The sequence below is a fragment of the Centroberyx affinis genome, unplaced genomic scaffold (assembly GCF_046629955.1).
Source record: "Centroberyx affinis isolate AG114_WGS23_722 - 3 ecotype Tasmania unplaced genomic scaffold, CSIRO-AGI_Caff_v1 ptg001276l_1, whole genome shotgun sequence".
NCBI classification, from domain to species: domain Eukaryota; kingdom Metazoa; phylum Chordata; class Actinopteri; order Beryciformes; family Berycidae; genus Centroberyx; species Centroberyx affinis.
Genome location: NW_027279785.1, coordinates 130,001 through 147,536, shown reverse-complemented (window position 1 = coordinate 147,536; position 17,536 = coordinate 130,001). Strand labels below are relative to the sequence as shown.

General features: G+C 40.9%; 1 protein-coding gene across 1 annotated transcript in view; it reads right to left on the bottom strand.

Moving 5' to 3' along the window:
- Positions 1 to 12,077: 12,077 nt before the first annotated feature.
- The window catches only part of june (JunE proto-oncogene, AP-1 transcription factor subunit), a 7,105-nt gene continuing 1,646 nt past the window's right edge, over positions 12,078 to 17,536 (bottom strand). The window contains exon 2 of the mRNA XM_071525239.1: positions 12,078 to 17,536. This exon is cut by the window's right edge and continues 729 nt beyond it. Coding sequence (XP_071381340.1) covers positions 16,965 to 17,536 — 572 coding nt within the window. The 3' untranslated portion in view covers positions 12,078 to 16,964.

Genomic DNA, 17,536 nt, shown 5'->3' with positions numbered 1-17,536 from the left:
ATCACATTTATTCTGCCTCAGCATCCCGATTTGAGAATCTCATCAGAAAGTATTTGTCTCCTTGCCCTTCCTCTTCCTCTTCCTCTTCCTCTTCCTCTTCCACCTCCTCTCCTGTGTCCTCTTCCTCTACCTTCAGGTCTTTGTGGATCCATTGTTCCAAACCAAGTGAACTGACCCATGGCCCTTTTATCTATCTATCTATCTATCTATCTATCTATCTATCTATCTATCTATCTATCTATCTATCTATCTATCTATCCTGAGGTTCTGATTGGTGTGTGAACAATGTTGACTCTTAGTGTTTGCACCTGGGGAATTGTGTGTTAATTGGGTTTGAGCTGTGATGACTTGAGTTAATGATATTGAATGCCAGAGCTTTCTAAATGAGCACATGGTGCAGCCAGTGAGATATGAAGGGATTTGTGTGTAGAGTTTTTCACAAAAAGTTCAACAAATATGAATCATGTGTGAAAACAGGGGAATAGTGTTTATAGTTTTGGGAAATGGGTTTGTCTTTTGGTAGATGGCGTCATGGTTTGGGATGTTTAGTTAGTCGGCCCAGTTATAGTGTGGAAGCGATCGAGAAAAACTGTATTATTGCAAGCTGTGGAAGTAATATAACATTGTTTTTATTTACTGTCACTAACATTACATAGTAGACAGATCTACATTAACACATTCCCACACACTGAGCTGATGTTGGTGTTTCATGAGGTGCTGCAGGACTTCTTCTGTCTTCTCTCTGAATTATTTTTCTCCTGACCTATTTCTACATTACAGAAAAAACATAAAAAAAATAAAATAAATAAATATCAGGATGTGCTGCACTGTTAGCTGCCATTAGGATTTGACTGATATGGGTTTTGAAGGCCGACACTGATATTTTGTATTGATGCTGCCAATAGCCGATATTTTGTTCCAATGATCAATATGTTATATCAATACATTTTACCATTTTCATGATAAAACTTCTCAGTATTCAGCGTTTCCACTGGATTTTATTCTTGTCAGAGTGGAAAAAGACTGAAAACAGCATTAGACCATCATGTGACACTAAAAGTCTCCACTGAAACGCAGACTGATGAATCAGACCGTGGGACACTGAAACTCTCCATCGAAACCCAGACTAACTAATTAACAGCATTGAGACAATGGGACACTAAAACTCTTCTAAAAATTATTTTACAGTTAGCAGGTCTTTAAGGCAGGGTGACACACACACACACACACACACACACACACACACACACACACACACACACACACACACACACACACACCAATTCAATGGTAGTGAACCTCTGGGATACATTACTGCCTTTAAATAAAGAATTAATTAACAGAAAACCTTATTGAACAATTAAATGACTGAATAAATGTGTAAAAGAAAAAGAAAAGAAAGGTACATCTATCGTCAGGGTGCTGTGACCTCTGACCCTTGACCTCCTTGCTGTCGGCTGTGCTGTGGATGTGTGAGTAGAAGCAGATTCTGTCTCCAGGTGTTCCCCTCAGGAGCCTCAGGAGCCTCAGGAGCCTCAGGAGCCTCAGGAGCCTCAGGAGCCTCAGGAGCCTCGTTTCTTCCTGAGCGACCCGGTCACGTCGAGTCAAAGTGTCGCCACGGTGATATGACATCACCGCCCTGGGCGCCATGTGACCCCTCAGGTACGTCTCATGAATATTTAATGAGGCGGAAGATGCTCGACTAGACCGGGCTCTGAAATCCCTCCGGCGGGGGGGTCGTCTGTACAGCTGACACTGGGTCAGTTTCCAGCAGCTACTGGTGCCAGTCTGTTCAACCAGTCAGAGTCACAACACTGACCCAGGTCAGCTGGATGGATCTCATCTACATATCTGTCTGGAGAGTTTAATCTGCTGTTGTGGATTTACTGTGACTGAAGCGATTCTGTTTATTCAGGTGTCTGTGTGTGTGTGTGTGTGTGTGTGTGTGTGTGTGTGTGTGTGTGTGTGCGTGTGTGTGTGTGTACGAGGTAGGCAGTAGTAAATAGCTGTGAGTGTGTGTGTGTGTGTGTGTGGGGGCTGTCTGAAAACAGAAAACATCTCAATTCAAAATATAGCAAGGACACAGTGCTCTCTGTGTGTGTGTGTGTGTGTGTGTGTGTGTGTGTGTGTGTGTGTGTGTGTGTGTGTGTGTGTGTGTACCATATCATATCATTCCTCTCTTCCTGTCTGACCATCCTGTGAAAGTGCTTGGAGTCGTGATTCAGTCGGACTTACAGTGGAGCCAACATACTGCTGCCGTGGTCAAGAAAGCCAGTTCCACGCTGCGTCTCCTGGGGAGGTGAAGGAGGTCTGGTGTCCCGCCTCAGACTGAGCAACAATATATTCTGGATATGTCCGCCCCACACTGCCTCTCCAGTGTGGGACTCTGACAGAGGCTCAGTCTAAACAGATAGAACACGTCCAAAAACGCGCCTGCCGGATGGTTATTGGCAGAGCAAGTTCCAGCTGTCAGGTTCACTCCAGACCCTTTCTGGACCCACTCTGCAGGACAGAAGAACCACACTGTGTAGGTCAGAGGTTCTCAACTGTTTGATTGTCACTTCTATAGTCTTAGTTATGTGAAAGAACAACACAAGAGAAATGTATTAGAAAGATATTAGATATGTATTAAAAATATTTGCACCATCTCAACACAGAATACCCATAAAACAATCAATCAATTATCTGCAAGTAACACTGTACCTAAAAGTGCTAATTTCAGAACACACACACACACACACACACATACATATCAAGATAAAGTGTTTCACTCTTAATTCATATGTAATGATTGATAAAAGTCTAATCATAACAACCCTAACCATAACAAACTGAACACATGCCTGCATTGCACTTGGACTCAATTGAACCGCAAATGTATGTCCTCTTCTGTACACTTCTTTTCACGGACCCCCTGGCAAGTGCCACAGACCCCTGGGGGTCCCCGGACCCCACTTTGAGAACCACTGGTGTAGGGACTTTGCACAGAGCCTTCTGGATTCCTCCTTCAGGAACTGGCTCCGCCCACCAGAGCCCAAATATCCAACTGACAGACCAGACAAAGCACAACTGCTGACTCCCAAGACGCTCACTGAAACATACAGGAAGTCACCCATCTCCTTTTTAATAAGACTCTTCAATGAAAAACTGTAAAATAAAGTTCAGTTACCGTGCTTTTATTTTGACGTGTGCTTTCTGGATGTAAAACTGCCATATGAGTGTTAAATAATAACTTGAACTTGAACCATACCATACCATATCATACCATTCTATACCATACCATACCATACCATACCATTCTATACCATACCATACCATATCATACCATTCTATACCATACCATACCATACCATACCATTCTATACCATACCATACCATACTATACCATACCATACCATACCATACCATTCTATACCACACCATACCATACCATACCATACCATACCATACCATACCATATCATACCATTCTATACCATACTATACCATACCATACCATTCTATACCATACCATACCATATCATACCATTCTATACCATACCATACCATACCATACCATTCTATACCATACCATACCATACTATACCATACCATACCATACCATACCATATCATACCATACTATACCATACCATACCATACCATACCATTCTATACCATACCATTCTATATCATACCATTCTATCCCATACTATACCATACCATACCATTCTATACCATACCATTCTATATCATACCATTCTATACCATACCATACCATACCATACCATACCATTCTATATCATACCATTCTATACCATACCATACCATGCCATACCATACCATACCATTCTATATCACACCATTCTATACCATACTATACCATTCTATATCATACCATTCTATATCATACCATTCTATATCATACCATACCATATCATACCATTCTATACCATACCATACCATACCATACCATACTATACCATACCATACCATTCTATACCATACCATACCATATCATACCATTCTATACCATACCATACCATACCATACCATTCTATACCATACCATACCATACTATACCATACCATACCATACCATACCATATCATACCATACTATACCATACCATACCATACCATACCATTCTATACCATACCATTCTATATCATACCATTCTATCCCATACTATACCATACCATACCATTCTATACCATACCATTCTATATCATACCATTCTATACCATACCATACCATACCATACCATACCATTCTATATCATACCATTCTATACCATACCATACCATGCCATACCATACCATACCATTCTATATCATACCATTCTATCCCATACCATACCATGCCATACTATACCATACCATACCATACCATACCATTCTATATCATACCATTCTATACCATACTATACCATTCTATCTCATATCATACTATACCATACCATTCTATATCATACCTTTCTATACCATACCATACCATACTATACCATACCATTCTATATCACACCATTCTATACCATACCATACCATTCTATATCATACCATTCTATCCCATACCATTCTATCCCATACCATACTATATCATACCATTCTATACCATACCAATGAAATTCTTGAACCATGTTGACATGCTTTTGCAGTGTAGGCATGCAGTGATATCTGAACCTTCACTGTTTCATTATCCATCTGTTTAGCCATAATATAAACCAGTCATCCTGTCTATCTTCAGTCGTCCAGTCAGAAATGAAATCATCTTCAAAACAGTAAGAGAATCATGACTGTTGATTATATTCTGGACAGCAGAGCAGATTAAATGAAGAGAGCACACTGACATGAGTTTGACTCCTGCCCTTCTTCTAGATCGCTTTGTTACTGGAAGGTCGCTGGTTTGAATCCTGAGACCAGCTGGGCAGATCTGGGCGAGGGAAGTGAATGAGTAATGTTCCTCCTTCATCCACCAACAGTGAATGTCTTTACTATTGGTTGTAATGTTGTTGATCTAGGAACTGAAGCTTTCTCTGCTGTTCCACTCTCTGTAAGTCACTCTGGATAAGAGAGTCAAATAAATTACTAAAATGTAAGAATGTACCACGAGACAACAGAGGAGAAAGGCCAGTGTTTACTGTCAAGTCAAATTTATTCAAAAAAATCTTCTAACACACAGGTTCACCAGAGTCACAGAGATCACAGATCAACAAAGGACATAAATACACATTATAAACAACGGAGAACAAACACAACACACATTTTAAGATATGCAGCCAGAGCTCTGTGCGTGTGTGTGTGTGTGTGTGTGTGTGTGTGTTTGTGTGTGTGTGTGTGTGTGTGTGTGTTTGTGTGTGTGTGTGTGAGCTGTGGGCGGAGGGGTATTAGTCACCAGAGTGGCAGAGAGCCTTTTAGAAGTGGGTCATTCCATCTGGACTAGAATATGGAAACACAGTTGAATAGTTTCAATACCAAACACTGTATATCCAATCTGGAAAGAAATATTGCCCACATAACATAAACCATTTGGTGAATGCTTTTACCCAGAATACCTTGCGGTGCCAGGAGTATATACATTCCGCTGTTGTCATGTGAAAGCCTTGTAACTCCATTTTTGGCAGTTTCATGTTTTCATTTCAGTTGAAGGATCACATGTTTCTCTATGGGTTGAGAAGATTCTGCAGTCCTTGAGCTGATGAAACCTTTTCAAAACCAAGTAGATAAAGTAAAAGCACACGGTGGTCAAGGTGAAAACAAGGCTGTTCCTGACAAGCTGACGTTTGGGAGATAAGAGGTTTCACCCGACAGGGAAGATATTATGTGTAGAAAAGTAAACAAAAATCTGTTTTTGTTTTTATTCATTTAATATATTTTACGGTCTTATATTGTATTTTTCCTCTTCTCCTTACTAAATATGAGCTGGTGTTACGTTTATTATTATTTTTATTGCTGCAATTTCTCCACAGAGATGAATAAAGTTTCATCTTATCTTATGAAACCTTTCAAATATTCAAAACCTACTGGATGAACATTAATGAACATTCCTGACACAAGAGGTTTTTTAGTATGAGTGACTTTTGATTCTCTGAACCTCTTGAATTTCCTCTGTAGTTCTCTGTTTTATTATTTAATATTTTCTTTGGTTTTCTCTGTTCTCTGTTTTATGTTTGCGTAAGTTTGCCTGGCTGTGAGAACTGAGGCTGATGTAACTGCCTGTCTGCTTATCAGCAACATGTATTTATCCTATTCAGTACAACTACCTCATGTTATTTGGTCCACTGAACTGCTGGACTCTCACCATAGCTGATAACATATTATATACCACACTGCCTTAAAAATACACAGTGACAGAATGGGGAATGTGTAATTTAAGGATTTCCAAAACACTATAATTTCCATTTTGGAAATCAGTCAGTATTTGAAAAACACAGATGGTTCTATCCATAAGTAAAAAATCATAAAATGACTTTGAATTTAAATGTATCTGTAACATATCTTTATTATCTAGCATTTTGCAGGTGTTGAATTGAATTGAACCTTTCATTTGAAAAGTGATTAGTAGAGTTACATTTGAAGTTGAATTTTAGTTTGTCCTGTACCATGTGTGCCAGCCTGTACTGTACTACTGTGTTAGCAGTACTATGTCAAGCAGCTCACATTAGTAAACAGAAGCCAAGACTTGCCCCATGAGGTAATCTCGTGAGAACAGCAGTTCTCGTGAGAACGTGGTCTGGCAAGCACAGTAACACATTCCTGTGCCTACCTGCAGAGGATGTCATGTTTGGGGCCGTGCTTTCTCGGCTAGAGAAGACCCAGAGTCTTGTTTGAACCGCTTTATGATGCCAGTGCAGACTCTACAGGACCGATGACATGGGAGGAAGCATCTGCCCTGCCACTGGCCCGCAGGTGGGGTCGGCCCCTTCCTCCCTGTCCCACACAGCCTTCCCCCCATGGGGTGAGGAAGAGGAGGAGGAGGAAGAGGTGGACGCTATCAGTCTGTTCCCCTCTGAAGATGAGGATGAGCTGCCCTAAGAGTGAGAGACGGAGGAAGCAGACTACAGGGGCGAACACTGATCTAGAGGACTACCAAGGCCCTCAACATCACCCGTCCAGCCCACTCTTGGTTTGATAAAGCCCCGTTCCCTGTGCCCCTCCTCTCTGATCTTGAGGAGGTTATGCGGGCAGAGTTTGACAAACCTATGGACTGTCTCCTGTGGTCTCAGAGATGCAGGCAGGCAGCTGTCAGCTATGTAGGACTGGGAGAGGGTTGGCCGCTCTGCCACCAATGGACCAGACCATTACGGTGCTGGTTCACCCCTTCGGTTCTGTGCTGGGCAAAACCAGCCGCCCCAGCAGGAAGAGTACAATGATGGATTCCATACTTGCTAAAATGCATAGGCTCATGGCAATCTGCACACAGCTGGCTAATATGAGTGCCATCTGGTCACTTTATCAATGCCTTCTAATGCCTGAGCTGGGAGCTGACTACAGCCTGGTCTGGTCTCTGAGCTGCACCTGGTCTCCTCGTTCCTCGCTCAGGTGATGAAGGCACAGGCGGTAGTGGCTGATAAAGCCATTGCATCTGTCTGGATGACAAGGCATCACTTGTGGTTGTCCCAGTCCAGACTGCAACTGGAGGACTGTGTCTGCTTGCTGAAGCTAGTGGTTTAGTGTTCGGGCTGGAACCTACAACTATGCTGCAGCAGGCCTAGCAGAGGTGTCGGGCCCACTGGCACAAGCCTGGGCAGCCTGGGGGTTAGAGCTGGGACCCTGGGGCTCAGCGGGCCTGAGATCCTGCTTGGAGACAAGCGCACGAGGCAAGGGCCAACGCCACAGAAAGCCAAGGGGCGAAGGGCCACCGCAGCTGCCAAATTGTACCTGACGGTGCTTCTTACCCAGCCTGCCCCTCTTCATCATGCCTCGCAGCCTGGGCAGCGTGGGCCACAAGCCCCTGGGTGATGTCTACTATGACTCAAAGGTCCTGGCTGCAGTTTGCATTCAAACCTCCAGTGACAAGTTTGGCGACTGCTTTGACTGTGACAGCTGGGGTATCATCGCCCCTAGCAGTGCGAGATGCTTACAGTCCCAAGGGTGAGACAAGCCATCTGCAGAGTTGACTGGTTTGCCACTGTGGACCTGAAGGACGCCTGCTTCCAGATACCTATCTGGGAAGGCGGTTCCTGAGATTGTGGTTCGAAAGCAAGGTGTCCGAGTTCTGTATCCTTGCCTTCTGGGTCTCCCTGATCTGTCTTGACCCTTCTGTGGTGGCGGAGGTCCAGGATTTTTAACTATTTAGATGACTGGCTCATATGTGCCCAGACATTCAGGGCTTGTGCCTCTCAACTTGATGAAGAGCAGGCTGGAACCGTCCCAGTCGACACAGTTCCTTGGTCTAAGCGTGGACTCCAGGACGGCTTAGGATAGGATAGGTAGTTTATTGACCTCAAGAGTATATTAAATTACATATCCTATCTTAGGTTTACCTGACGTTGACAGAAGAGAGGCAAGAGTCCCTCAGGTCATGCCTCTTCCACTTCCAACTCACTCAGAGTCACTTGGAGGAAGTGCTAATGGCTGCAACAGGTAATCCCTTTGGTGCTCGATTCACTCGATGCAGATTAGCCTGCAGGGCCGGGACCTCACAGCATCAATCTGTACTCAATAAAACTTGATTGTATGATAGTTTTTGTGTTATGAAAATGTGTTGTAACAACTTTGTAGTTTCCATTTGTAACGTAATTCAGTGACTTGTGCTCCGTTTCTAGATGGAAGTCTTTGCTGTATGAACTCGCCTGCTAACATTACTGGAGCTGTCAGATAGCTGCCGTTAACCTTAACGGGTAAAGGCTGCTGCGTCCATGTTTTCCAGAGAAGACGCACTGGAACACATTTAGATCCGTAATTCCAACTTGGAACTACCGACCTCCGACTTCCAGTGGATCGCACCACATCTCTCCAGCTCAGTCCGCTCAGAGACTTTCTCAAGAGCTTGTTTTGTTAAAGCAAGTTTGTGTTAAAGAATAATCCACATCACCAGACCAGTTCCTGTACATATGGAGCATTTAACTGGGTGGAGAGATAGTCTCTTCACTCAGAGGACCATGGTTACATTGTAACCTAACATAACCTTACAGTTACTTTTCAACTCATTAATATCCAGATATGTTGTGTCAATATGTGTTGCTGTTAACTTTTAAAGACTTTTGGTCCAACATAGAATCTCCTTTTCTTACCAAATTATATCTGGCATGAAAAGTAAAGTAATTACTTTATATTATTGATGTGATTAGCCAACGAAACACCTACTTACCTTGTTATGGTAAGATGAGACTGTGGGGAAATTAGGTTGTTGGGACTGGATAATATAATATTTTTAAAATTTCCATTAAAACAGGCATAAAAAAGTGATTACTTTTCGATCCTTTTTTTTTACTAGGTTTTTTACTAGGTTTTGGACAGGCACAGCTACCCTTCAAAACATACAGGGAAATAATAATAACAATAATAACAATGATGTAATTAATGGGACAATGAACCAAAATCACTCTTTTTTTAGCTGTTGACTCATCTCTGATATCACAAGTATTTAACATCAACAGATAAAAACTTAACAGAACAGACTCTACACATACTGTTTCATCATGGAGGCTAATAAAAACCCAAATTATAAATCTGGCTTCTGTGCCTTCATTGATTTCCAAGTTAAAATAACAATACCAGGAAATAAAGACAGAGAAAATCAAGAAAACATTTTTCCTCTTGAACCACAGATGATGACAAGGTTTTTCCACAGAAAACATCTGTTCTAATCCGTTCTCTTTGATTTAATCTCAATCTGATTTTCTGTAGTTAAAACCAAAGGGGCGACAGAAATTGAACAATTTCTGCTGCAGTTTCACTTTATTGTCTCTGAGTTTGTTGATGTGTTTGTGTTTTGTTCTTTTTCTTTTACCAGGCTGTGTAACTTTGTTAGGAGATGTGCTGGACAGATTTATTATTATTCCTGGTTTAAGGAAATTTCTAGAAATAAGTAACAACATCTTGAAATGAAGCAGACAACTCCAGGTAATGTCAGTTGATTCAAAAAACATCTCTGGAAATTAAAACACTGAACTAAATTAATATCTTGTCCATGAAATATCTGGTGAAACTGTAATATGTGCATTTTATGTTTTGATTAGTGTGTTTTATGTTGCATTGATTAAAGTGTGTTTTTTAATGTGGGACTCATGGAGGAGTAAAGGTTAAAACAGATCCTGATAAAAGAAAGAAAGAAAGAAAGAAAGAAAGAAAGGAAGAGATATCTTAGGACTCAGTAGCAGACTAAATGACGTGCTAATGCGTGTGTGTGTGTGTGTGTGTGTGTGTGTGTGTGTGTGTGTGTGTGAATTATGAAAGAGCTGCTGTACTACGGCTGTAATGACTGAACTGTGAATCACTGAGTTGAGAAATTATGTTTAGTTCATCCCGATTAGTCATCGATGAGTAAAACAACATTTAAAACCCTAGATAGATAGACAGATATAGATAGATAGATAGATAGAAAGAGATAGATAGATAGATAGATAGATAGGAATGGTGAATTTGGTCTTTTTCACCAAATTTTCACTAAAGTTTAATTTAGTTAAAGTGTTAAATTCTCATTAATATGCACTGTCCCTATTAAATAAATAAATCATAAATGACTGACAGCACAACATTAAACTACATGATGTTTATTTAAAGTTTAAAGTTTATTTATGCACTGCTGCACTTCTTTTAAAATGTTGTATTTTACTTGATTTTATGCATTCTATGTACTCTATTTTTTTAACTTTATTTTTATTATTATTATTATTCAGTGGGTTTTATTTTCCATCTTATGTTATGCATTCCTCATTTTTATCTTATTTTTACTATTATTATCAAGTGGGTTTTACTCTCCATCTTATTTTACATTAATCATGGCATTCTGTCCCTGTTTCTGTGCTCATTCTGTCTATTTTCATGTGAAGATGCATTCTATGTTTTCTATTCTCATCTTTATCTTATTTTCACTATTATTATCAAGTTTTATGTGAAGCACTTGGTGCATGTAATTTCTTTGTTGTAAAGCACTTTGAGCTGCATTTCTTGTATGAAAGGTGCTATACAAATAAAGTTTATTCTTCTTCTTCTTCTTCTTCTTCTTCTTCTTGTTATTATTATTATAAAGGACAGAGGGGAAGTGAAGTCCTGCCGCCTGAATGAAAACAGACCGGAGCCAACAGATTTTCTTCTCTGAGTGATGACAGAGGCTGAACAGTAACATGGACTCTGTCACAGAGCAGAAGACGGTCTGGAGTTCCCCAAACCGCCTTGAGACCAACTTCATCTTTTGACCACATTCCCATGGCGGCCATTTTGAACTTGCGTCACCCTGTTCTGTTATCTGCTTCTGTTGTGAACCAAGATGCATCATCACAAACATTTACCATCTCACAGATTCCCCGCTGCTATCATGTTAGAAATGAAAGGATCTCAAGGAGGGAGGGATTTAGTTTCATATTTTAAGGTAATAAATTTGGCGAGAGTCTAGCCTAGGGAGCTAAGTAGGCTAACTAGCTTGTGAACTAGTTAGCTACTAGTTAAATTGTCGTGGTTGTTCCTGTTGGCTAACATGATGACTGTCAGCTGTCTGTCCTCACTCATGTGATTTGTTCACATTGAGTGTGTATGTGTGTTTTAGTCACATTTAAGAATATTTTATTCACATCTAGGTTTGTGCTACATGTGGTCGGTTTGGTCTTTTTAGGGTTGGTTTTATCCATATTTAGGTTTGCATTTAAGTATTTCATTCACATTTAGGTTCATCTACTTTCACATTGTGTTTAGGTACTTTCATATTTAGGTGTGTGTTTAGTTTCACATTTAGGTGTGTGGTTAGTTTCACATTTAGGTGTGTGGTTAGTTTCACATTTAGCTGTGTGTCCAGTTTGTCTTGCTTTTCAACATATGAAGGGTTTGATTCCAAAATACTGTTCATCCATTTTTTAATTCAATTGTTTCTCGAATGCTTCACATGTTTACACTGATGGGATACAGGAGATTTTAATGAACCACCAGTCTAATGCTGGGGATTCCTGTCCCGGCCTGACCGGGCTCCAGTTTGTCGAGTGGAAATTCCCTCGAGCCTCGGGGTAAAAAAAACATCACATTTCTCATCTCAGGTCTGTTTTCCTGCAGGCTGAGCTGGAGCTTGTCTGTAAAGTTCATCTGTTCCATTCTCACTCAACAGGACAGAGATGAATTAAGTGTAAAGATGCTTTCAGGAAACTTCAGTAACTGAAACAAAAACTGCCTCAGAAATAGTTTGGCCTCTTTGACTTTTAATCTTGAGGGAGAAAGAGAGAGCAGTGAAATCAACATTATTGAAATCCTCTGACTCCAGAATCACAGCCTGTCACATTCCAGCAAATCCAGGCAGGATTCCTACAGACGCTGAAAATCCTTGAATGTTTGTGTATTTGAGAAAAATAAAATGTGGCCTTAAACGTTTTTTGAAAATGAGTGAACGGAGGGCACACACATCAGCATGACTCAGCTGTGTGATGAAACACATATTTCAATTACACTGTACATGTAAAAGCCCAACTAGGGACAAGAGTTGAAAATTGACAAGAGTTGAAAATTAGCAACAGCTCTAAACTCTCTGTGCAGCTCATCAGTTTCATGCTCTGTATTGGAATTATGTTAAATTGCATCGTCCCTATCAAATAAAATTCCTTTCAGTTTCCCCAAACAAGACCTTCAAGGTCACTGCAAAGTCACTGACTTTGACTCTGATGTCTAAGTGAGAGTGTTGAAGCCCGAGCGCCTGGTTCAGTTTCAACACAGAATATTCTGTAACCTGCTGTCTGGAGACCAGACCAAACATCCTGTTCTGATCCTGATCAACAAACTGCAAACACAACAGATCAGTATTTTATCACCGATATATTGACACAAACATCTCAACACGATAGAATAGTGTTCCCAAGGAAAATAAACACACTTCTGTACAAAACCAAAGATACTCAGCTCCTCATCTCCGCCATAATAAATAAGACAAAATGGAATATCATTGAAATCAAATGGACATCTTATACCCAACAGTTTCTTTATACATTTGTACAAAAATATAATCATTAGAGACATCAAAAGCCTTATTCAAGTTCAAAAAAATAAATATTTGCTCGACGCTCCAACCTAATTTCTGACAGCTGTAAAAGTCTCTCATGTTATTTATTGTTTTGTTTTGTTTCTATCTAAAAACAGTAATGATGCTGTCGGGTAAAAACACGTAACTGCAATTTAAATGTTTTTCTTTTTCTTCCTTGAGTGAAACGTTTCCACGGCTGTTTGTGAGTTGTAGTGAGTTTCATGAAACCTGATAAAACTACATTTAAATAAAAAAATCATGAAAAAATAATTTCCTTCATTGCTGAAAATCGGACTTTTTGCAGATACATGTTTTTGATCCGAGAGCAGCGATATACAAACTGTTTGCATGATATTGATCTATTGGTTGGAAAGAAAACTCAGTGCACAAAGTGTAAAACTTACAGTGTTATCAGGTGAAAAGTCTGTTCAGGTCTGAATCAACCAACACACACTGGAAAAAAACAACATTCAAAAAAGAAAAGATAATTGATGTCGGGTGTGTTCACATCGTACCAACGAACACGCTGCAGAAATAACATGTTTTACAACTTTGTATTGTAAATACTTCATGTATGAAATTAAACAGCACAGTTTGACTCAATTTTCAGCATTGTGAACTAGTATTTTTTACAGCGGCCAAAACCTCATTTAAACAGTCAGTGTTGTAAACCAGGACCTGAAGTTAGGTTGAATTTGGTCTTTTATTATCAATCACTTCTAAATCAATTAACCTAATTTAATCGATTAGCAGTTTGGCTGCTAACGAGTTAAATGTGGCTCGTGAACTCTGAACCTACGCAGCTGTTATTAACTTCATGTCCTGGTTGGCACTTTTTACACTGCAAAAACATCTAATCTGCTGAAATATTATTTTCTATTTCAGTTTCTCCCAAAGCAACTCAACTTGTTTCCAGACTGTTCTGGACTTTTAAACCACTGGCAGATTATTTCTCTAGGAAAATATAACTTTAAGCCTCAATACGAAACATCATTTGTATAAATGGATATCTTTTACAGTGTAGACAAGGTAAGGGAATGACAGGTAAACTGCATATTATCATTATCATCATCAATTATCAGTTAATGTATATTTTCTTAACAATCATCTTTTATTTGCACAATATTGGAATCAAAGGATAATGAGATAAAATAGATTAAAAACATGAAACTGAGCGGTCCATGTTGGGATCACAGATCAACAGATAAAAATGTTGACATTTTTTAATGTTATTAATTTATGTGCAATAAGCCTCGTGTTTCCCCTGCTGCAGAAAATATCCATGTTAACAAATCATGAAGTCTTCCATCGAATCATAAAATCTGATTTCTCTTCAAACAGGTGAGCAGCTCTTTCCACTGATGTGAACCTCAGGAGATTAAATGGCTTGTTCAGTTGGACGTTTTTTACACATCAAGTTTGTCTCAAGGAGAAACTAAAGTCCCTCCAACTTTGACAACAGACAATATAAATATGAAAAGTATATTTTGCATAAATAATTTTTCTCCAGAAATGTGAACGAAACCGGACGGACGCGTCCTCGTCCACAGACCTGAAGCCCTTGATCCTTCGGTCCTGCTTCCACAATGTTCCCAGTATGGAAAGTTTCCACAAGCTGCCGGTAAAATACCGGTAAACTTCAACTCGGTGGACTCCACCGGCAGCCGGCCGCCGCTCTGCCCTCCAGAGACTCGGAAACAGTGAGAGTCAAATCCAGAGAGCCAGAAGCTGAAGAGTCCGGGTCCGGGTTTCATTTCTGATCCGTCACTTAAAAGGTTTTTATCTTCCAGCAGTGACAGAAGGAAATACAGTGCAAAACAACTTGAAAACCACTGGATTACAACCAAGGCGGGGTTGTAGTGAAATACATGTAAATGGATTACAGTAATCAGATTACATAAAAATGGTAACAGTAATCCATTATAGTTACGGTGAAAACTGAGTTATCAGGTTAGTGATACTTTTGAAAAGCGGCCGTCCCGTTGAGCAAGGCATCAGTCCTGCCTGGGTTGGGTTGTAGTGAAATACATGTAAAGGGATTACAGTAATCAGATTACATTTAACAAAAATGTAATGGCGGTCCTTTTGAGCAAGGCGTTAACACCGCCAACTCCAAACCACTCTGTCAGCCGCTTTGGGCAGAAACCTCCACCAGATGTAATGTTACTATATAATAAAATAAAAAATCTTGGGGTATTACTCTAAAACAAAGGATGAAAAAATATATTTTTCATCCTTTGTATTTTCAAATACTAATTGATTATGGTTGTAAATAACAATAACAAGATTATTCAAATAACAGTCTCCAATCTGTAATAAATAGTTTGCTTTACTTCATATTCTATGGATATAGATGGATAATCTAAAAGGAACTAAATGTAATCTGATTACCTACAGAGTATTTCAGTGGATTACATTACTGATTACATTTGTAAGTAGGTAATCAGTAATCTAATTACCCAACCCTAGTTACAACCAAAGGTATAAACGATAAAACATCACACTGTAAAAAATTCCACCTTAATAAGTAATTTATTCCAGTAGTGAAATCTCAAATCTTCATTTTCTAATAAAAAAATAAACAAAGGAAATCTGCCATAATTCCCCTTGTTTCCATCACAGATTCTCTTGTTTCAACAATTTTCTTCAGTGAAGTGACAAGATCTGAAAATTAATCAGAATAATGTCTCATTTCTAACACTGGTGGAAAAAGCTGTTTTGCATTGGAAACTTGGAAATCTGTAAGTGAATTTATTTCACACAATCAGCAGATTTTTTTCAGTTTTGGAATAAATTACATTTTAAGATTTGTGCGATTCCTTTGCAGTGTATAAGATATTACTGTTCACTAGAGCCAAGCAGAAGATATCTGTCTAATTAATTAACCATTTACATTAGAGTTGAAGGTTTCAGCTTAAAGTTGACATGGTTCTCTGTTCGCCTACACACACACACACACACACACACACACACACACACACACACACACACACACACACACACACACACTCTGCACAATACAAAACAGACCATATACCATTACTGAGACTCGGACAAACAAACCAAAATGTATTATTAAATTATTATTTTAAAAATGACAGCCTCTCATTGATCTGTAATTAAATAAATCAACAAACCGCAGGATTATGGAAAATGATTTTTTGAAAGGCCATGGCTGCTTTTCATTTCATTTTCTTTGCAGAACAGTAAACACACACACACACACACACACACACACACACACACACACACACACACACACACACACACACACACACACACTCCCCAGCGCTGTCTGAGTGTTTTCTCTGCCGATGAAACTGAAACTCGCTGCTCTTCTTTACAAAAGGGAGAAAAATCGTTTGCATCTGCGCTTCAAAACGCTAAAATCAGCGTCTTCGAAAAGTCACAAGTTTGAAACTCGACATGTCCGGGATCCATCTCTCCTTCTATCTCTCCTTCTATCTCTCCTTCCATCTCTCCTTCCATCTCTCCTTCCTTCTCCCCTTCTATCTCCCCTTCCATCCTTCTCCATCTCCTTCACCTATCATCTAAATAATTCCCCTCTCCCTTCTTCCCTTCCCTCTAAGCTCCACCCCCTTTGACTCTGGGTGGATGATTGACAGCGGCAGGGTGGCCTAGTAGTTAGAGAGACCGTCCCGTAACTGAACGGTCACAGGTTAAATCCCCTTAACCCGCCATCTGTCCCGTTGAGCCCGACACTCTGCTCTGGACCGGAGCGCGAGCTAAACGCCTAAAATGTAAAAATGTAAAGTTAAATCTCCGACTCTCAGCTCGTTTCCATACCGCCGTTCTCCCGGTTCTCCTCAGCAGCCGGGGTTCTCGCCCCCCGCGGCGCCGGGCTTGGCCACCGAGGCCGAGCCGACGGCGATCTGGCAGCCGTTGGTGACGTGGTTCATGACCTTCTGCTTCAGCTGGGCCACCTGCTCCCTCAGCATGGAGGCGGTGGAGGCCAGGTCCGAGTTCTGCGTCTTCAGGACCTTCACCTTCTCCTCCAGCCGCGAGATCCGCTCCAGCTTCCTCTTGCGGCACTTGGACGCGGCGATCCGGTTGCGGAGCTTCTTCCGCTCCGCCTTGATCCGCTCCTGGGTCTCCAGGTCGATGGGGGAGAGGGAGGGCGGGGAGCCGGTGGGGTCGCCCGGCGGGTGAGGGACCTCGGGGACGGTCTGAGGGGCGTCCAGGCCTCGGCCGCCGTGACCCGGACCGTGACCCGGACCGTGACCCGGACCGTGACCCGGACCGTGACCCGGACCGTGACCCGGACCGTGACCCGACCCGCCGTACGCCATCGGTCCTCCGGGATAGGCCATCTGGCCCGGGTTGTAGCTGCTCAGGTTGGTGTAGACCGGCATCTCCCCCCCGGACATCAGGTTCCTCT